Below are 22,623 nucleotides of genomic sequence, written 5' to 3'. Positions count from 1 at the left end.
CATAGCAAGAATCTGTCTCAAAGAAAGAAGGGGGAGAGGGAATAATCTATCAAAAACAAGGTTAAGGGCCGGGGATTCAGTTCAATGGCAACGCGCCCGCCTTGCAAGTGCAAAGTCCTGAGTTCAAACCCTGGTACCCAATCGGTACCAGTACCGATCCCTGGTAGCATGATTCCTTTTTTTTTTTTTTTTTTTTTTTTTTTCCTTTGGTACTGAGAATGGAACACAGGACTTTGCACTTGCCAGGCAGGCGAGGGCGCCGCTGAGGCATGATTCTACTTTAAAGGTCACCAGAATACACATTTTGTTTTGCAATGGAAAAATATACACAAGCCATTAGTGTTTTTCTCTGAGGGATAAGTCTATTAGCTTATATGTGGGCTTTCTTTCACATTATACATTTACAAATTGTTTTCCCAACAGTAAGTTATTTTGATGCAAAAAATTTAACTATAAAATTTAAACTACACATAGCATGAAAGGATAGACAAATATATCAATGGAACAGAACAGAGAGCCCAAAAATACAGTAATATACACAAATACAGTCAATTGGTCTTTGGCAAAGAACCAAAGCTAATATAATGGAGAAAAGAAAAACTTTTTTCAACAAATAGTGGCACAAGAACAACTGCATATCTATATGCAAAAAAAAAAAAAAATGAACCTAGATACAGGCCTTACATTCTTCACAAAAATAAACTCAAAATAGATCACACACCTAAATGCTTCATGGGTAACTTTGTTTGGTTTTTAGTTGTTTTGTTTTGTGGTGTTGGGGAATGAACCCAGAGTTTTCTTACTGAACTATATATCCCTACCCCTTTTTTCACTTTTTAACTCTTCAAGACAAGAGTTTCCCTAAGTGGCTAAAATGCCTAGGCTGGACTTGAACTTGCCATACTCCTACCTCAACCTCCCAAAGCCTGGGATTACAGGCATTTGCTACCAAACCCTGCAATGACTTTTTAGATATAACACCAAAAGCATACTCGAAATAACTGGTAAATTTGACTTCATTAAAATTCAAAACTTCTGCTACAACAGACACCATCAAAAATCAGAAAACAAGCAATAGATATGGAGTAAAAATATTTTCAAATGGTATATCTGAGAACACATTCTCCAGAATATACAAAAAACACTTAAATTCAAAAATAGGAAAATGAACACCCCAGTGAAAAATGGGCAAAAGGATCTTAATAGAAACCTCACCAAAGAAGATTCACAAATGGCAAGTACACATATGAAGAGGTTTAATATCATATGCCGTTAGGGAACTATTTTTATTATGAATATGATACAGCAAATTGAAACAAACTGAAGGAAAGTTAGCCTACATTAAAGAAAGTTAAGGGTCTTGATCAAAAGACAATGTTTTCACTGTTCTTTGCACAAGCCACATAGGTTCTATATGTTTGGAGTATTTTCATCAATTCTTGGTCCACAACTTTAAGAGCACTAGGAAACTACATGGTATTGGAACATTTGGCTAGCTTAGCTCAGGAACCCATACAAAATGGTGAAGGTAATACACTCTCATAACAAGAAATGCCACCGTGGAAGAAATCTCTTTAATCTCTGAAAAACTTTTGTGTAGAAGAGACAATAGCCCAATTCTGATTTGTTCAAAAGGCCAGAATCAAGGTGTAGAAGAGTAATTTGGGCCCAAGAAAACTGAGAACCCTAATACAGCTACCACAAAAAGTAAAAATATTCTGAAGAAACTAGATTTCCATCTGAAAAGAATAAATGTAGAACAATCCTTTGCAACAGACAGATCTAAGCTGACATGTTCTTTTATCACTTTCTATAGAGCCCACTAGGTTCATAGTAAAATAAAATATAACAGTAGTTTCCAAAAGATACTGTTCCCAGCTAAGAAAGCTGGGAAAATAAGATCTAGATGAGGCAAGGCAGCATTTTGTTTACAGACAATAAATGTAGCAAGAGTTTACATAAAGTAGATATCAACTGGGGATTAAATGCCGTCCCCAAAGTTTGTCTTGATTTTTGATAAACTTAACCAAAGGAATGACAACCATCCTCATGGTTGTTCCCCTAATCTACCAAATTTCCAACAATACAAACCTGACCATGTCCTGTACTTTTATTACTCTACCAGCCTTTCTCATTTTCGTGAGAGAATTAAGTCTTAATGCCCAGGGCATTGTGTTAATTCATGACATATACTGAAGAAAATAACTTATTTTCCCAGTTGTCCTACTGATGATATGTTATTTTCTATGTTGTTTCATTAAGATAATCTTGAAGGAACCCAAGAAAGAATAAACAATCAAATCTACTTGGCTGTAGATCTGGAGATCTTTATCTCAAAACTGTAACTTCCATGAGTACTACTATCTAGTCAGTTTGCTTTAAACAGATAGTCAAATCATGAATGGCTGAATAAAAGAGTGAAAGCCACATTTAATTTGTGAGTTTCTCTCTTCTACTTCAGAATTTTCTTTCTCATGCATCCTTTCCTTTCTCTCTTCAGTTTTTGAGAAGAGGTCCTGACACCCATGTTCTTAATCTACCTCATCTCTCCCAATACTCCTAAGACCTAGGCCCCCACCTACCAACTCCTGATATTTACATCTTCAAGCTCTCCCTTTCTGCTGGTAGTTCCCCCAGCATCCACAATTATTCAAATCTCTTTTCTTAAACATACACACACCTTGTCACAACCTTACTACTGCTTCCTCAAGTGACCCAAGTCTATATTTATTGCCATTATTTTTAGTTTTTTATTGTTGTTGTTGTTTGGTTGGTTGGTTTTTGGTACCAGGGATTGACCTCAGGACCTTGTGCTTGGGAGACAGGCATGGCACCACTGAAATCACCATAATTTTAAAATTCAGGCTAAACATGCTGCCTCTCTTTACCCCTTCCTTATTGAAACTCCTCTCTTAAAGAGGTCCTAATGATCACTTAATTGGTGATTTCAATAACCTCTCTGTCTTCATCTGACTTCTCTGCAGCATTTAATACTGGTGAACACCTCCCTCCCTCCTTCAAACTTTTTCTAATACTAATTTTTACTACTTACTCTTCCTAACTTTCCTTTTCCATAAGGTTCACTGGCTTTCTCATTCAACCAATTAATTTTACCTGTGCCTTCCACCATCCTCGCTCCTCTAGACCAGAGCAATAGTTTAATCCAACTCCTTAATCAACCATCTGCTTCCTGGCCAATCTACCTTCTATAATTTCCAGAACAACCCTGCTTTAACACAGTATTACTCAACCAAAACACACAAACAAGCCTAACCACATCTTCTAGAAAATCCAAACTCCTTGGGTGGATGGCTGCAAAGCTTCATTCAGGTTCAACTCCTTTTTTCAAACCTGTCTCTCACCAGATTATTCACATACCTCACCTCATGTACTCCATTCCAACTTTGCAAAGATTCTCCTTCTCCTTTAACATTTTTCTCCAAGGAACCATTTCCACCTGTCAAATATTCTTTATTTTTTAAAACTGACATAAAATTGTATATATTTATCATGTACAATATGATGTTCTAAGTATAAATCTGTATAGACACACACACACATATATATACACACACGTAAACTGTGAGATGGATAAACACAATCAACAAATCTACCACCTCACTCACATAGTTACCACTTTCATGGAAGGAATACTCAACACATACTCTCTTGGCATTTTTCAAGAATACAACAATAGGGCCAGGGATTTAGCTCAGTGGTAGCGGCGCCTGCCTCGCAAGCGCAAGGTCCCGAGTTCGATCCCCAGTACCACAAAAAAAGAATACAACTATAGTCATCATACCATACAGTAGATCTCTTGAAATTATTCCTATCCTAACTGCATAAGCCTTTGACCACCACCTTCCCAACTTCTCCTCCCCCCCAATAATCCCAGCCTCAGGTAACAACAATTCTACTCTCCCTTCTATAAATTCAACCTTTGTAGATTCCACATGAGTGAGATCATATAGTATTTTGGCTTATTTCATATACTGCTCTCCAGGTTCATCTATGTTGCTGCAAATGACAGGACTGACTTATTTTTTATGGCTCAGTAGTATTCCACTGTGTATGTACACATTTTCTTAATCCATTCATCCATCAATGAACACTTAAGATTGATTCCATATCTTGGCTACTGTGAATAAACAATAAACAAGGGTGTGCAAATATCTCTTCAACATACTGATTTCGTTTCCTTTAGATATATACCTAGTGGGACTGCTGAATCATACAGTACTTCTACTTTTAATTTTTTGAGCAACTCTGTATTACAGTTCGTAATAGCTGTACTAATTTACATTCTCACCTTATAAGGACTTCCTTTTCTCCACATCCACACCAGCACAGAGAATTTTGTCTTCTTTTTTGGTACTGGGGATTGAACTTGGTACCTTGTGCTTGCGAGGCAGGCAGTGGAACCACTGAGCTAAATCCCTGGCTTTTTGTCTTTTTTGATAATCTGTCATTCTAATTAGAATGAAGTGTTAACCCACTGTAGTTTCAATTTTCATTTCCCTGATGATTAGTGATACTAAGCACTTTTTCACAATATCTGTTGATGTCTTCAGAAAGGTCTATTTAGGTATTTTGCCCATTTTTAAGTTATTTTCTTTTTTGCTACTGAGTTCTTTATACATTTTGATTATTAACCTCTTATCAAATATATGGCTTCCTGATATTTTTTTCCCATTCTATAGCTTGTCTCTTCACTCTGTTGATCGTTCCCTTTGCTGTGCAAAAGCTTTTTAGTTTGATGTAATTTCACTTGTCTGTTCTTGCTTTTGTTGTCTGTTTTTGAGGTCATATCCAAAAACAAAATCACTGCCCAAACCAACGTAGAAATTTTCTCCATCTTTTTAAAAAATAATTTCATAATTTCAAGACTTACATTTAAATCCTTGATTAACTTTGACTTTTGTAGATGGTTAAGAGACAAGGGTCTAATTTTATCCTTCTCCATGTGGATATCCTTTTCCCAACATTATTTACGGCAGACACTGTCCACTCCTCACTGCATGTTCGTTGCACTTTTCTTAAAAATCAGTTGGATATAAATGCACAAATTTATTTTGGGACTTCCTAGTCTGCTCTCCATTGCTCTATGTGTCTTTTTTTATGTCAGTACCATGTTGTTTTGGTTACTATAGCTTTTAGTATATTTTTTATTAGTACACATTTGCAGTATATGGTTACGCTCATCGTGGAGAGTTAGAACATGTATATAACATATTTTAATTCTTTTACTACCCTTTCCCTTTCTCTCCCCCCAACCTCCCTATATTTCTTGGTCTCCTTCCCATTAAGAAAGATCTATCTTCCTACTTTCTATTATCTTTTATTTTGCTCTTTATGAATAATTTAGGTTTCTCATATGAGAAACCATGTGATATTTAACCTGTATGTCTGACTTATTTCACTTAGGATTATGGTCTCAAGGTGCATTAATTTTCCTACAAATGATTCAAATTTATCTCTCATTATGGCAGAATAGTACTCCGTTATGTATAAATACCATTTTTTTCTATTCATTCCTCTATTGATGGACATATAGGCTGCTCCAAGATTCAGCTATTATGAACTGTGCTGCTATAAACATGGGAATGCAATATGGACATTTCAACAATACTAATTCTTCCAATCCATAAACATGGGATATCTTTCCATTTATATGTACCTTCTTTCACCAATGCTGCACAATTTTTAGTGTCAAGATTTTTCACCTCCTTGGTTAAATTTATTCCTAAATCATTATTTTCTACAGCTACTATAACTGGGATTGTCATCTTTTTCAGATAGTCAGTTGTTAATACACAGAAATGCTACTGAGTTTTGTATACTGATTTTTTTTTTTTTTGGTACTGGAGATCAAACTTACAACCTTGCGCTTCTGAGGCAGGCACGGTGCCACTGAGCTAAATCCCTGGCCCTCGTATATTGATTTTGTGTTCTGTGACTCTACTAGATGCATTTTTTTGTTCAAACATTTTGTTTCATGGACTAAGATTTCCTAAATATAAGAATGTCACCAGGCACAGTGGTACACACATGTAAATCCTAGCACTCTGTAGGCTAAAGCAGGGGACTGCTAGTTTGAACCCAGCCTGGGCAATTTAACATCTCAATAAGACCCTGTCTCAAAATAAAATTTTTAAAAGGGCTGAGAATATAGCTCAGTGTAAAGGTCCTGGATTCAATGCCCAATACCACAAGAAAAAATATGTCAGTTGCAAACTGCGACAGTTTAACTTTTTTCTTTCCAATTTAGACACCCTATCTTTCTCCTGCCTACTTGCTCAGAGTCGGGCTTTCAGTTCTATTGAACATAAGTAGAAAAAGTGAGAAAAAAACCTTCAACTTTTCCCTATTCAATACGCCAACTGTGGTTTAATCATACATGATTTATATTGTGTTGATGTATGTTCCTTGTATACCTAATCTGTTCAGTTTTTATCGTGAACAGAGGTTGAATTTTGTCAAATGCTTTCCCTATATCTACAGAAAGAATCATATGATTTTTGTCCTTCCTTCTGTGGATATGGTCACTTTTACTGATTTGCAAATGTAGAACCATTTCTGAACTCTGGGATGACTTTATCACGGTGAACGATCATTTTAAAATGTGGCATTAAATGTGATTTGCTAATATTCTGTTGAGGATTTTTTACGTCTATCTTCATCAAGGATAAAGGCTTATGGTTTATTTTGTTTGTTGTTCCTTGTATCCTTGCTGATTTAGGTATCAGGGCAACACTGGCATCGTAGAATTGAGTCTGGTAAGATTCCCTCAACAATTTTTTTAAGTGTTTAAGAAAATTAGTATTAGTTCTTCATTAAATGTTTGGTAGAATTCAGCAGTGAAGCCATCAGATCATGAACTTTTATGGGAGACTTTTTATTACGGACTCAAATCTTATTTGGATAGTTCAGGTTTTCTATTTCTTCATGATTCAATTTTGATAGGTTGCACATGTCCAGGACTTTATCCATTTCTCTTTCATCTGTCAAAAATTCTATGCAACTCTCAAGGCTCTATTCAAATATCACTTTCTCCAGTATAAAATAGGATGCAGTGGGGAAGAAGTGGAGGGACAGCCCTTTGTTACCTAACTTTGAGTGACATGTCTGCTATGTGTTATCAAAATATTGTGAATAGGAAAGCACTATCACATTATTGTAACTGCATCTTTTCATTTGACTTTCCTTCTAACAAATACCTATTGTTCACATCTACTCTATGACAGTATTATGCGAGAGATACCACTATCAGTTAAAATGCCCTTTCTTCACAGTGTTTATATTCATTAGGAGATGAGCATTTCATTTTGCCACAATATCTCCCATAAATGGGTCAAATCCCTCAACTGCAGGCATTATAGCATTGGATACCTCTCACAGTTAAAAATCTTCGGAATTCTTTGACTCCTCTCTCTTGCATCCCATATCCAGTTATTCAGCAAACCCTACTGGCCATACTCTTAAACATGCTCCTTCAAAGTATTTCCAAAAATTGATCCCTCTGTAACACTCTTCCTCCTCCAGATATCCTTATGGCTTATCTCATTCAAAGATTTGCACAAATGTCATTTTCTTTACCTTTTTTTTTTTTTTTGGTACCAGGGATCAAACTCGGGACCTTGCGCTTGCAAGGCAGGCGCTGGAACCACTGAGCTAAATCCCTGGCCCTTTTTTAAAAAATTTTTTTTTAAATGTCATTTTCTTAATAAGGCTACCCTGAAATCAACCCCACCCCTTCCCTTTATCCTGTTCTACTTTTTTCTTTTCTCTATGTCACTTACAGACTAACAAGCCATTGCTATGTTTAGTATCTTTTTCTCCCATATTAAAGCAAGTTTGCTATCTTTATTGCAAGCTGACATAGTCTAACTACCTAGAATTGTGCCTTGCAAATAGTACACACTTGTGCTAGCAAAATAAATGAATATTTTTATACCTGTCAGTGGGGTCATTTAATTAATGACTAAATGATTCACTACCTAGGCTGGAACAGGTAAAGTCAAAGACTGTCAGTTTGATCCACAAGAATTGTACAATAGTTGTTGTTGCTTTTTTTTTAATCAACAGGGCTACAAAATTCAAGTATGCTTAAAACTAAAGTGCTCAACACGAGCTCAAAGAGAAAAATTAATTCCCCAATTCGAAGAGCAGATACCCAATGCAAAATACTCTGTCATGATCAGTAGCTGTAGCTGCCCATTATTACATTAACTTATAATAAATATTGCAATCTATGCAATCTAAATCTCATTCTACAGTCACAAGATTTGAAAAAGAGAAAATAAACCTGCAAGATTTCCCAAAACTAATGTTTTCTCTCTGAATTCTCTCCCTGTCATGACCAGTAGCTGTGGTTGCCCATTATTACATTAACTTATAATAAATACTGCAAGCTCTGCAATCTAAATCTCATTCTATAGTCAAAAGATCTGAAAAATAGGAAATAAACCTGCAAGATTTCCCAAAGCTAATATTTTCCTACCCTCTTTCAAGTGCTTAGTCACTTCTGCCTATTGACAAGGAAGACCATTTCACATCTTGAAAGAGGGAGGGAATTTAGATTCCAGACTCCTGTCACCTGAGCTGCCCTAGACATTTGTTTCCATGAAACTCAAGAGAAGGCAGCAGCCAGCTAGGCATACCTACCACCTCGGATCAGAACCAGAAGTCACTGAACTTTCTCTGCTGCCTCTGTCTGAGTAACAAAGAGAGTCTGTGAATAGCAAAGTTTATTTTTCCCTGACACCAAATTCAAAAGGTGAGAATTAAAATGTAGCCTGAAGGGCCAGGGATTTAGCTCATTGGCACCATGCCGCCTTGAAAGCACAAGGTCCTGAGTTCAATCCCCCGTACCAAAAAAAAAAAAAAATGTAGCCTGAAAACATCTCTGAGAGGCCACCAGAAATACCTTCCTTTTCTACTGTAATAGAAACAAACTGATTCTCAAAACAATTCAACACGCTGGGCATCTCCCTTGAAATAACTAACAAAACCCCAAACTAGATGCTAACAGGCTCTGCAGCACACTTCTCATAGAGCTGCAAGAGCCTTACAATCTGATAACATTGTTTCCAGATCCCCAGAGGTTAAGAATAAACAGGTTTTCAAAAAATATTTCAAGAGATTTTTCTCCGAAAAGGCAAATTTTTAAGTACCTTCTGTGCCAACGCCCTATCCCAACATTCCACTCACACTTAAAGATGCTAAGCACAAAAAGCTGACTACAGAAATATACCTGAAAGAACTCCCTCAAGTAGATACAGTAGGACCTTGCCAAAGACAAAGCACATTTTTTCCAAACATAACTCCGGATAGTGAATTCTGGAACAATGTGGCCAATCTCTGAAACAGAGCTTAGTCCACTTTCCAGAAAGTCATGAAGGACTCAAGACAACCTACTTGGATTATTTAGGACAGGACTTTTTCCCTTCCAAGAATATAAATGCTATAAAAAAAACAGGCACGCTCCTGTAGTCACTGTTTCTAGGGAGGCTGAGGCGGGAGGATCACTGGGGCCCAGTTGTTCCAGGCCAGCCTGGGCAAGAGTGAGACCTCCACCTCTTAAACGAAAAAAAAAAGAAGAAAGACATTTCCTCGATTTCGGCATTTTCCAAACACCATTCTCATTTCTTCTCACACTAAAGCTATCACTTTGTATACATGAGTGCTGCCATCTTTAAGGCTAAAAAAAGGCATGAATTATCCTGGGTGAAAATTCTGAGGCTAAGAACTGTGCCCATAGTGTTCAGTGAAAGATCTCCGGCCTCAACATTTACCATTAAGTAACACTGATACTGAAGGGAGGCCATTAAATCCACTTACTGATCCCAACTAGTTGCACGTTACAAAATTGGGTGCAAAGAGCGCTAGAACATTGACTGGGGAGGTGAGGACTGAGGGTGGGGTGAAAGGAAACATCATTGCCAAAGCTAAAGATTTTTTTTTTTTCTTTAACCAATATAGCACATGTTCCCAATTTCCATCCTCCCCACGGGCAGAACCCACGTGCCGGTCCCACCGCTGCCCACAGGAGCTCCCTCTGGGACCCTCTCCGCAGCCTCCCCACGCCCTTCCCTCTGCCCTCTGCCCTCCGCCGGCCGCCACTGCCTCCCGCCCCCTCCCCAAGGCGGCAGCCCAGGCCGGCTCGGGGCCCGAGCACGCTCCCGCCTCCGCCCTGCGGGGTCACCCCCAGGCCCTGCGCGTTCTCTTCCCGCCGCCCGTTCCGAGGTCCCCCGCGACGCCAGCGCCGGGCAGGCCGCGCCTGCTGCGCCTGCTATGGTGGGCGCCTCACCGTCAGGCTGGGGAGCCGGGCCCGGCTGCGCCATGGCCGGGCGGCCGGCCAAGGGGAGCGGAGTTCGGCTGCCGCGGGCTCAGCTGGCGGAAAAGGCGTCGACCAAGCCGCCGCCGCCGCCGCCGCCGCAGCCCAGGGAGGAACCGCTAAGGCAGGAGCCGCGGGCGCCGCCACAGCCGCAGGCAGAGACGGACCTGAGCGCCGACCTCCGCCTCCTCATCCTGACAGCGGGAAATAAGCAATGCGCAGGCGCGGGGGGGAGGGGGCGGCACGTGACATTAGCCTGAGGGGAGGGCGGGACTTCGCGAGGGTGGGGGCTGCGGGGCGGGAGGGGAGGTGCCCAGAGAAGGAGGCTGGCTGCCCGAGCGCGACAGAGAGGTTGAAAGGGTAGGGAGGGGAGGACGCGTCCCGGCCGCGGCGGAACGTTCAGGCCTCCCTGAGGATTTATCCCCGCACGGAGGCAAAAAAATAATAAATACGTAGAGACGAAATTGGAGACCGGATGATCTTGGGAGAGTCATTTAACCTCTTGGAACTTTCATGAGCATAATACCTAATGAAATTATATATTAGGCAATAAAGTAGAAAGAACTGTTCCGACAGAACTGACCCTGGACCCCTGATCTTCTGAAGTGTACACTAGGGTACTTGCCATGAAGCAAATATATCTGGTTTTTACAAGCCAGGCACAGTGACAGCTGCCGAGGATAAAGCAAGCTGCAGTGCCTGCACTTGTGGCTAGAGAGGAGAAATAATATGCGGGAAATACTGCCTTTATACCTGAGCAAGAGAGCCCTAGTTTTTTGGTTTGGTTTGGTTTTTTTGGTACCGGGGATCGAACTCGGATCCTTGCGCTTGCAAGGCAGGTGGCAGAACTACTGAGGTAAATCCCCGAGGGCCCTGTATTTTAAAGACTTTCTTCCACACACACACACACACACCACCGCCACCGACCCGCCACACCTCTACGCCAACAGAGCAAGGTGTCCACAGTCTAGCACTTAAGGACAAGTCCAGGGCACCAGTGACAACCGGAATGCCTTCCCTAGATGGCTGAAGCTGTGGCCTCTTTCCCAGGTTCATCCTGTCTAGGACAGTCTGGGCATTGCCCAAATGCCAAAGGACAGTTGTGTTTTGGAGCAGTGGCACGGCACTTGGGCATTTTAGCTGCCATGCCCACAGATCCTTGGTGGTGCCAGGACAGAGTTAAGAAAAGGAGGCAGGTGAGCTATGGGTCAGTACTCCCACCAGGGTATGTACTCCCCTCATCTCCTCACTCAAGTGCATAAATCCCAGAAGTTAAAGATTTTCTGAATTCAGATCTCTTCTTCAGGCTTATTAAGATGTCTATTTGTCAAAGAAGAATAGGCTATATTAAGATTAGCAGTTAGACCTTGTTGGTTTTGTTGCTTCCGCCGCCATGAGCTGTTGTTGCCCCTCTGCCACTCTGCCTTGGAGCCAGCAAACTATGGTCTGAAAACTCTGTGAACTACAGGGGCTCCCTGCTGGGCTGACACCTGTGTGTGCAGGCAGTGGACTGGGTCACAGGGCTGGAACCTAATGAGGAATGGGTGGCTCCAGTGTTCCTGCTTATTCGGAAAGGAACTTGAAAGCTTCTGCAGGACCAAGGGTGGTGGTGACCAGAAGTGCAACTTGTTAGGCTTGCTCCATGTCCCCTGTAGGGAAAGTGCAGGGCCGCTAGGCTGGGCCTCAGACTTGAAGCCCTGGAGGATGAGGAGAGACCCAGTGACTCCTGATCCTGGAGAAGCCCTGGCCCGCTCTGCACCCCACTTTTGACAGACACGGGGTCCTCCCCAAGGTGCTGGTTTTTTGTTTTTTGTTTTTGGTACTGGGAATTGAACTCAGGACCTTGCTCTTGCAAGGCAGACAAGGTGCCACTGAGCTAAATCCCGGCTCAAGGTGCTGTTTTCTGAAATACAACTCCTGTGCTGGGGAGAGGCGTTAGTTTTGTGTCTAGCGCAGCAGTTCTCAAACTTTTAGTTTCTCAGAACCCCTTCAGCCCTTAAAACTGAGGACCCCAAAGAGCTTTGGTATACATGCATTATATCAGTATTCACAGTTTTAGAATGAGAACTGAGAAGCTGTAAAAATATCGATTAACCCATTTTAAAATGACAACAAACTCATTACATATTAACATAATATACTTCTACAAAAATAAATGTTTTGTGATACTGATAAGCAAACCCAGACACTTCACAATGAACTACATCCCCAATCCTTTTTAAATTTTCTACTTAAACTGGGCATGGTGGCTTGGTATCTTCCTGAAAGAATTAAATACATCATACCACAGCAATATATGCACACCCATGTTTATAGCGGCACCATGTGTAATAGCTAAATCTTAGAAACAGCCCAAATGCCCATCAACAGACGAATGGATAAAGAAGATGTGGGTTTTTTATACAATGGAGTACTGCTCTGCCATAAAGAAGAATGAGCTTCAGGCGTTTATAGCTAAATGGATGGAACTTGAGACCATACACTTAAATGAAATAACTCAGACACACATGTTTAAATACTGCATTGTTTCTCTGGTATGAGAAACCAAAAGTGGAAATAAGGACTAAAATGTACAATAGACATTGGGAAATGGGAAGAAAATGTTCAAATGAGAAGGGGAACAAGGGAGGAGGGAGGAAGGAAAGAAGGGACAAGAAAAGAAGAGAAAATCGAAGGAAAAATGGAAACAAAGCTTTTGTACATGGGGGGATGGGGGAAAAAGAAAAATATATCATGTACAGGTACAAATTCCCTGTGATGAATGTATGGTATATCTAAAATGTACCAATAAATGTTTTGCTAAACATCATGCACTAAACTAAAATCAAACTGGATTAAAGATCTAAATATTAAAACAGACACACTAAACTTGCTGGAAGATAAGTTAGGTAGAACTCTCAAAGAACTTGGCATAAGAAAAGACTTTATGAACAAATCCTCAGTAGCACGGGAACTAGCCCAAAGAATCAACAACTGGGATCTCATCTTATTAAAAAGCTTCTGCACAGCAAGAGAAACCGCCAACAGAGCTAAGAGACAACCTACAATGTGGGAAAAAAAAATTTACCAGCTGTTCCTCAGACAAAGGTCTATTATCTAAAATATATAAAGAACTCAAAAATATCAGGCCTCCAAATATAAAGACCCAATTCAAAAATGGGCATCTGAAATAAACAGACATTTCTCAGACAAAGAAGTAAAAGCAGCAAATAAACATACAAAAAAATGTTCAACATCACTGGTCATTTGACAGATGCAGATGAAAACAACACTGAGGTTTCACCTCACCCCAGAAAGAGTGGCTGCTATCAAGAAATCAACCAATAACAAATGCTGGTGGGGGTGTGGGAAGAAAGGAACCTTTCTCCATTGTTGGTGGGAGTGCAGACTGGTGCAACCACTGTGGAAATCAGTATGGAGATACCTCAAATAATTAGGACTAGAGGTTCCATTTGACCCAGCTATTCCTCTGCTGGATATCTTCCCAAACGAATTAAAAGCATCATACCACAGCGATATATGCACACCCATGTTTATAGTGGCACAGTTTGTAATAGCTAAAACTTGGAAACAGCCCAATTGCCCATCAACTGGAGACTGGATAAAGAAGATGTGGTTTTTTTATAAAATGGAATACTACTCAGCCATAAAGAACAAGAAACTAGAGACATAGCTAAATGGATGCACACATACTCTTAAGTGAAATAAATAGGACAAACGTGTATATACCGAATAGCTTCTCTGGTGTGAAAAACTAAAAGTGCAAATAAGGATCAAAATGCATAATTGATAATTGAAATAGGCAGAAAAGGGCTAAAGAAGTAGGGGAAGTGGGAGGGGGAGGGGAAGGAAAGAAGGGAAAAGAAAAAACATGAGAAAAGGAAAAAATGCAGTTTTTATAAAGAGGGAATGGTGGAGGGGCTGAAGGGAGGGTAGGGGAATGGAGAAAATATAAGAACCAAGATACATCATGTAAAGGTACAAGGTCCCAATAATGAATGTAACTGTAATGAATACCTAAAATGTACCAATAAACTTAATTTTAAAAATGTTTTGCTAAAAATAAATAAATAAGCAAACAAAAAAAAGAGATTAGCAGTTAATTGGAGTGGTTTATAATTTTCAGTAATTCAGGCAAACATATGACATCTGTTTATACTTTTGACCCAGGTCCTCCAAACATTAGGGGAAAGGTTATATTTAGACTTGGGTTTTGAGCATTTAATATTACCAAATAGCTCATGTGCCTGTGAGAGAATGAGCACACATGACTTTGCTGAATGACCAAATCCATACTCAGCAAGGAGACCTTTGGCCAGGATAGGGTCACCCGGTCTGTCTCATTGTGATGACTAACAGGAGGCAGGGGCCATAAACATAGCAGAAGCTGATGTCCTCCACAGCAGGGGCTCCCCTCAGTGAATGAGTGGCATATTTGTTGCCCTTGAAAATGGGACCTGAAGTCAGGTCCTCAAGACGAAGGTCACTCAGAAATGATCAGGCATCTGTTTAGAACACCCAGAGCTTCCCATCCCAAGGGTTGAAAAGGCAATTTGGGAGTCAGGAACATCAAGAGTTACGCACATTTTCGTAGTTTTAGGTAGACCTTAAGACTCAGACATTCCACTTCTATGTATATATTCTAGAGAAAGCTATTCAAAGCCTTTATTAAGTGTAAAAGATGTGATTTTTGCGTTCTGAAGGAAATTGAGAGATAATTGATATAGATCAATTATATTGCACATTGTACCTGAGGAGACACATACAAGAACATTCATAGCAGCATGGTTCATAATACAATAAATAAATGACCCAAAGGTTCAATAACAAAATGCATTTAAGCTTTCTTAAATACTCATACAGTTGAAAACAGTATAGCAATGAAAACTACAACTAAATCTCACAAACATAATTTTGAGAGAAAGAAGACAGTTATAAAATTATATATCAGTAGCGTGATTCCACTTTTACAAAGTTCCAAAATAGGCAAAAGTAAACATTATTAATAAAGAGCTAGAACTGGAAGGATATAAAGAAAACCAGCAGCACAGAATAAGCACAGTTACAACAGTGGTTGCAGAAGATAGTAACATGTTATTAAGAAGAGTACCTTAAAGCCTACCTTCCACAGTGCTAGCAATGTGACATTTATTTTTTTGTTTTTCTTGGGGGGGGGGGTTGGGTTTTTTTTGTACCGGGGATGGAACTCAGGACCCGGAACTTGCAAGACAGGTGGAGGAACCACTGAGCTAAATCTCCGGCCCTCTTGTTTTTTTTAATATTCCTTAATTTGGGTTCTTTTCAACTGTATAGTCAAATTTCTATAGCCTTGGATTCTGCATCTATGGATTCAACCAACTGCATATCAAAAAATATTTGAACAAAACTGCCTCTTGGGCTGGGGATTCAGCTCAGTGGTTTCGTCGCCTGATGCGCAAGCGCAAGGACCCGAGTTTGATCCCCGGTACCCAAAAAAAAAAAAAAAAATTGCGTCTATACTGAACATGTGCCTACTTTTTCTCTTCATTATTCCAAAAACAATATAGAACAACTGTTTATATACATTTACATTGTATTACACTGTAAATAATCAAAAGATGATTTAATGTATAGGGAGAATGTGCATAGGTTCTATACCATTACTATAATTTGTATTAGAGACTTTATCATCTGAAGATTTTGTTATGTGCCCTGCAACTGATTTCCATGGAGAGAGTTGACTGTAAATCTCAGAAGCACAAATATTGACATAGTTTAGGTGAGAAAGACTTAGGGATATTTGCAAATTATAAATTTAAAATAAGAGGTGTTGATGGAACTGCTGGAAAGCATTCACTTTGGCCTTCATTAATAGAATCACACAGTGTAGATGACAGGTCATGATGCCTTTCCTACAGTTTGCCATATTCTAGTCCCATTATTAGTGCTGGTTGGGTTTGTTCAGGGCACCATTATTGTTTGTTTGTTTGTTTTTGGTACGGGGGATCAGGGATCAAACTCTGGATCTTGTGCTTTCGAGGCAGGGAGCGGAACCACTGAGCTAAATCCCCAGCCCTCAGGGCACCATTATTAGCAAAGTCACACTGACCAGCTGCAAATGAGTGAAGCCTACTCCAGAGAATGAAAAATCTAAAAAGCATTTAATGCAAAATATATGAAGATATCAAAGAAAGGTACACTTGTTGGAGTTGGCTGAGAAGCTCATGAGATGTGTCTTCAAATCCCTGGAGCATTGTGAGTACAAACGCCCAGAATTTGCAGCGACATAGACTTCAATTTAACCTAAAGAAGAATGTTGTCTCCTACAGCTGACCAGAGAGAAAAAGGGCCATCTTTCAAGGAGCTCCTTGTCACTGTAGAGCTGGCTGATAATTGGTCAAATGTGCTAGAGAAAGGCTTCCTGCCACAAATGGCTTATTAAAGCATTTTAATCCTTTCCAGCTCTAAGACCCATATAATAATGATAACAATGTTTGCTACATTTTTAGCTGCATTTAAATTTACTAGGTCCTTTCCCATAAGTATCACTTCGCTCTACTCCTCACCATGACCCAAAAGATAAACAAAGAGTAGATAACCCAAATTCTTCTGGATAAATTCTACTTCAAAAATTCTACCCTTTGTTTTCTGTTAACTATAAACATGACTGTCAGACAAGAGGCCCAACTCAGGGCTCAGCTGATAGGACTTACCACTGTTGTTTTTTCCCCTCCCTTTTGGACAAGAGTCTTAATGTACGAAGGGACCAGGGAAAGTGACCAAGGTACCATACATCCCTGATCTTCACTATAGGACAGTTTCAGGGCAGGTTAGTGGGGAATGATCAGGATCAGACTGTTCCCTAGGGTGCTTATCTGCTCCCAGGCAGGTGGAGTCTCTTGGAAAGTCAGTAACTGAGCACTGGCTTCCTCATTAAGGCTTCTCAGAAAGAACCCACCCAGAGGACCGGGGATTTAGTTCAGTGGTGCTGCTGCCTGCCTCGAAAGCACAAGGTCCCGAGTTTGATACCTGGTACAAAAAAAAAAAAACCCACCCAGAATAAACCCTCAATCTACTCAGCCAAGGTGATTCCCTGTCCTAGTCTTCTCTCTAATAATCTTCTAGTCCATTTGACCATGAGAATCTACTTTGCCCTTCTGTAACCTAGAGAAGGAAGATGGCACTCAGCAATCATTGCTCCAATACACCCTTGCCCCCATTCCTCTCTGGAGCAAAGAATCTGTGGGAAAGGGCTCCAAACAGAAGGCTGACTTCCTCTTACACTCTCCCAAGATACAGGTTGCTATGCAGAGAAGACTTCCAGGCTTTGGGTCAGAAGACCTGGAAATTCTGACACAGATTAATCAATTATCGGAAATATGTTTTTTAACTCCTATGAGTCCCTGGTCACTTATCTGAAATGAGAATAACAGACTGAATAGTGCAACAGGAAGCTAAAAACATCAAATACCTAACTCCCAATACGTGGTAGTTGCTCTATAAATATTTCCTCTCTCCCCTTCTTTCTCTTCTTTCCTTCCTCACAGAGTAATTTTCATCCTGGGGAATAGAGATCTGAGCAAAGAGGTCAATTTATGAAGGTATTCCTAGGATCCAGGGCAGAAATTGTCAATATTTATAAGAATCTATCAGAACTGTCTCATTTACACTAGATAAGGTCCCAAGGCTAAAATGTCAAGTTTCTTTGCTTTGGATAGAAATAATATCACATTGCTTATCTCATGATGATTAGAAGTTTTTATACCAGTTCTGTATTAGATACTGATTAATAATACAAAAAGGGACCCATTGTTACTCCATATATATGATTTGCTAGGTAATAGACAATTATTTTCAGAGCTTGTGAGTGTTCCTTTCTCTTGGAACTCTCCCTGCTCCTTTAATTGGTGGAACTGGGGATTGAACTCAGGGAGTGCTGAACTACACACCAGCCTTTTTCTTTTTTCTTCTCCTTCTCCTCCTCCCCCTCCTCTTCTCCTTCTCCTTCTCCTCCTCCTCCTCCTCCTCCTCCTCCTCCTCCTCCTCCTCCTCCTCCTCCTCCTCTTCTTCCTTCTTCACAGAGTTTCACTAAATTGCCTAGGCTAGTCTCACACTTATGATCCTCCTACCTCACCCTCCCAAGTAGTTGAGATTAGAGGCATGACTATGCTCAGCTAGAATTCTCCTTTTATAACATCAACCACATAGTGGTAAAATTCCTTAGAAATAAAAATAACTGACATTTGCTAGTGTATATCATGTGCTAGGCACTACTCAAAGTGCTTTACTCTTATCTTTTTGGGGTGAGGGCTACCGGGGATCAAACTCTGGTCCTTGTGCTTCCGCAGCAGGCAGCAAAACCACTGAGCTAAATCCCCAGCCCTCTTTACTTTTATCTTGATTTATTTGATCTCCTTAAAAACCTAATATGAGAAGGGGGGGGGCTGTTGTCTACCTACTATTTTGTGTATGATGGGACCAAAGAGGGTAAATAACTTGTCCAAAGTCACAAAGCTGCTAAGTGATAGACTCATGTTGTCTGGACCCAATATCTATATGCTAAAGCACCATGCTACACTGTTGGTAGCTATGTGTCACTTTCTCCTTCTGGGGAAAGATGTCAAGTTCCAGAAAATAGGAATGGAGTTATTTATTTTTAACATTGTATGTCTATTGTTCAGTATAATAGGTGCACAATAAATACTTACTGAACAAATGACTAAACAGACAAGTAACACTAACAGTATGCAAAGCAAATAGTAAGACATTCTTGGTGGTAAGAACTACATTCTGTAGACTAAATCTGTGCAATTCAAATTTATTTGGTCACCATGGTCTGCTTCTCACTTATTGAGTTACAGGCCATATTCAACACTTACTAAGTGCCTATTGTCCACTCAAGATTTTTTTATCCCCTTGGTTCTTAAAACAGCAATGGGAAGTAGGCCTCATTATTATACAAGAGCTCAAAAGAAAGGTTAAAGAACTTGCCCAAGTCACACAGTGAATGGAAGAACCAGAGCTCAAATCTAAGTCCATGTGACTCCAAAATGTATGCTTTTTTGTTGTTGGTACTTGCTAGCTATGTCTATCAGAAGATTTTTTAGAAATAGCCCTACACTTCTATCAACTGAATTCACTTCTGGAACTTTCACGTACCTACAAAAGTTGTCTGCCTTAATATTTCTTGTTCATTTAAATTACTCTGTAAAACTCTAGTTCTAACTTTAAAAAAAAAAATACATATTTTAGGTAGGCATGGAAGCACAGGCCTATAATCCCAGTTCTCTGGGAGGCTGAGGCAGGAGGATCACAAATTTGAGCCTAGGGTGGGTAATGTAGCCAACTACCAAAACCCTATATAAAAATAAAAATAAAAAAGAGCCAGGGATGTAGCTTAGTGCAAAGGCCCTGGGTTCAAACCCTAGTACTGGAAAAAAAAACCAAACAGACTTTTTAAAAGTATTTCAACACTTTCATACCTCTCCCTAATGTGAACTACTATTGTCAGTTTTATTTTATTTTATTTATTTTTTGGTACCGGCAATCAAACTCGGGACTTGGTGCTTGTGAGGCAGGCAGCAGAATCACTGAGCTAAATCCCCAGCCAAATGTACTGGTAGCATCCATCAGAGCACTTGTGTTTTTTGTTTGTTTGTTTGTTTGTTTGTTTGTGGTACCAGGGATCAAGCTCGGGACCTTGTGCTTGTGAAGCAGGTGCCGGCACCACTGAGCTAAATCCCCAGCCTCCTATTGTCAGTTTTCTATGAATTTTTCAGACATATTTCTATATCTCTATGAACATACAGATACAAAAGTTTTTATGAACATACAGAAACCAAAGTTTTATGTCCCTCATGTAAGATTATGTTGTAGATATTTTTTTGCCAATTTAGATATATTTTATTGGTACATTTTAGATATACATAATGATAACATTCATCATAGGGAATTTGTACCTGTAAATGATATATATTGCTTTTTCTTCCCATTCCCAACCCGTCCCTTTGACCCTTCTTCCCCTCCTTATTTACAAAAGCTGTTTCCTTTTTCCTTCTATTCTTTTTTCTTTCTTGTCCCTTCTTTCCTTTGCCTCTCCCCCCTCCCTTGTTATCCTTCTCATTTGAACATTTTCTTCCAATTTCCCAGTATCTATTATACATTTTGTTCCTTATTTACACTTTTGGTTTCTCAAACCAGAGAAAAAAATTGGTGTCTGATTGATCTCACTTAAGATTATGGTCTCAAGGTGCATCCATTTAGACAGGAATGTCTCAAGCTTATCCTTCTTTGATGGCAGAGTAGTACTCCATTGTATATTAAAAAACACATTTTCTTTTTTTTTTTTTTTTTTTTGGTACCGGGGATTGAACTCATGTCCTTGTGCTTGCAAGGCAAAAAACACATTTTCTGTATCCATTCACCAGTTGATGGGCATTTGGGCTGTTTCCCAAGCTTTGTACTCAGCAATAAAGAATGAGAAACTAGAGACACTTATAGCTAAATGGATGCACACTGAGGCCATACTCTTAAGTGAAATAAATAGGACAAATGTGTAAATACTGAATAGTTTCTCTAGTGTGAGAAACTGAAAGTGTAAATAAGGATTAACATGAATAACTGATTATGTGAAATAGGAAGAAAAGGTCCAAAGGGTTAGGGGAAGTGGGAGGGGTAGGGAAAAGGAAAGAAGGGTAAGGAAAAAATATGAGAAAAGGAAAAAATGGAAACAAAGTCTTTGTAAATAGGGAAGGGTGGGCAGGGAAATGGGGAAAAAATAAGAACCAAGATATATCATGTAAAGTTACAAGTTCCCAATGATAAATGTTAATGTATTGTATACCTAAAATGTACCAATAAAAGAATTTTTAAAGAAAGAATTTAAGGGAAAAAAAAGATTTAGCTATTATAAACTGTGCTGCTATAAACATGAGTGTGCATATATTGCTGTGGTGTGATACTTTTAATTCTTTTGGGAAGATACCAAGAAGAGGAATAGCTGGGTAAAATGGAACCTCTAGTTTTAGCTTTTTGAGGACTCTCCACTGATTTCCATAGTGGTTGCACCAGTCTACACTTCCACCAACAATGAAGAAGGGTTCCTTTTTCCCCACAGCCCTGCCAGCATTTGTTATTGGTTGATTTCTTGATAGCAGCCATTCTTTCTGGAGTGAGATGGATCTCAGAGTCATTGTAATGTTCATCTATTGAATGACCAGTGATGTTGAATTTTTTTTCATATATTTATTTGTTGTTTCTATTTCTTCATCTGAGAAGTCTGTATTCATTTCAGATGCTCATTTTTGTATTGGATCTTTAAATTTGGGGGGATCTGAGTTTTTTGAGTTTCCCTTTTTTATATTTTAGATGTTACTCCTTTGAGGAGCAGCTGACAAAAAGTTTTTCCCACACCGTGGGTTGTCTCTTCACTCTGTTGGTGGTTTCTTTTGCTGTGCAAAAGCTTTTTAATAAGATGAGATTCCAGTTGTTGATTCTTTGTGATAGTTTCTGTGTGATCAGGATTTTGTTCATAAAGGCTTTGCCTACACCAATGTCTTCAAGAGTTCTATGTATTCTACCTTCCAGTAGATTTACTGTTACTGTTTTGATATTTAGATCTTTAATCCATTTTGATTTTAGTTTAGTGCATAGTGAAAGAGGTGGGTCTATTTTTTTTTGACATGGGTCTATTTTTAATTTTCTGCATGTGGAAAGACAGTTTTTCCAGCACCATTTATTAAAAAAGGCTTTCTTCCAGTGAAAGTGTTTGGCACCTTTGTCAAAGATAAGATGGCTGAGTATGTTTAGGGTTGTTTCTCGATCTTCTAATTTGTTTCATTAATCCTTGGGTCTGGGTTTTTTTTGTTTTTTTTTTTTGCCAGTACCATGCTGTTTTTATCACATTAGTTTTGTAGTATAATTTCAAGTCAGGGATTGTGACGTCCCCTGCCTTGCCTTTGTTGCCCAGAATTGCCTTTTCTATTCTAAGACTCTTCTAGATCCAAATGAATTTTAGGATTATTTACTCTAATTCTGTGATATATGCTATTGATATATTGATCGGGATTGCATTTAATCTGTATAGCAATTATGTAAGTATAGCCATTTTCATTATATTGGTTCTTCCTACCCAAGAGTAAGGGATATGTTTCCATTTTCTGATATCCTCTTCAATCTCCTTTTTCAGAGTATTGTAGTTTTCCATGTAAAGGTCTTTTACTTCCTTCATTAGATTGATTCCTAAGTATTTCATTTTTCTGGATGCTATTATGAAAGGTATTATTTCCCTAATTTCTCTCTTAGTGAGT

The 22,623-nt window shown here is 39.3% G+C and overlaps 1 protein-coding gene across 6 annotated transcripts in view; it reads right to left on the bottom strand.

Annotated features, from left to right (window-relative positions):
• Rabep1 (rabaptin, RAB GTPase binding effector protein 1) overlaps positions 1 to 22,623 on the bottom strand; it is a 175,121-nt gene that overhangs the window by 111,140 nt on the left and 41,358 nt on the right. The window contains exon 1 of one of the 6 annotated variants that reach the window (XM_004857333.4): positions 10,310 to 10,560. The exons of 3 other annotated variants lie outside the window; for them this stretch is intronic. In XM_004857333.4, coding sequence (XP_004857390.1) covers positions 10,310 to 10,343 — 34 coding nt within the window. In that variant the 5' untranslated portion in view covers positions 10,344 to 10,560. Of the gene's footprint in view, positions 1 to 10,309; positions 10,561 to 22,623 lie in introns of those variants that run through there. 2 more of the 6 variants (XM_087192009.1, XM_087192010.1) reach the window with 2 other exon arrangements.

The sequence above is a fragment of the Heterocephalus glaber genome, unplaced genomic scaffold, assembly GCF_053883595.1.
Source record: "Heterocephalus glaber isolate CG9 unplaced genomic scaffold, H.glaber_assembly_v1.0 deba00001564, whole genome shotgun sequence".
Taxonomy (NCBI): Eukaryota; Metazoa; Chordata; class Mammalia; order Rodentia; family Bathyergidae; genus Heterocephalus; species Heterocephalus glaber.
Note: the sequence above shows the minus strand (reverse complement) of the source record. Positions and strands in the feature narration are given on the sequence as shown.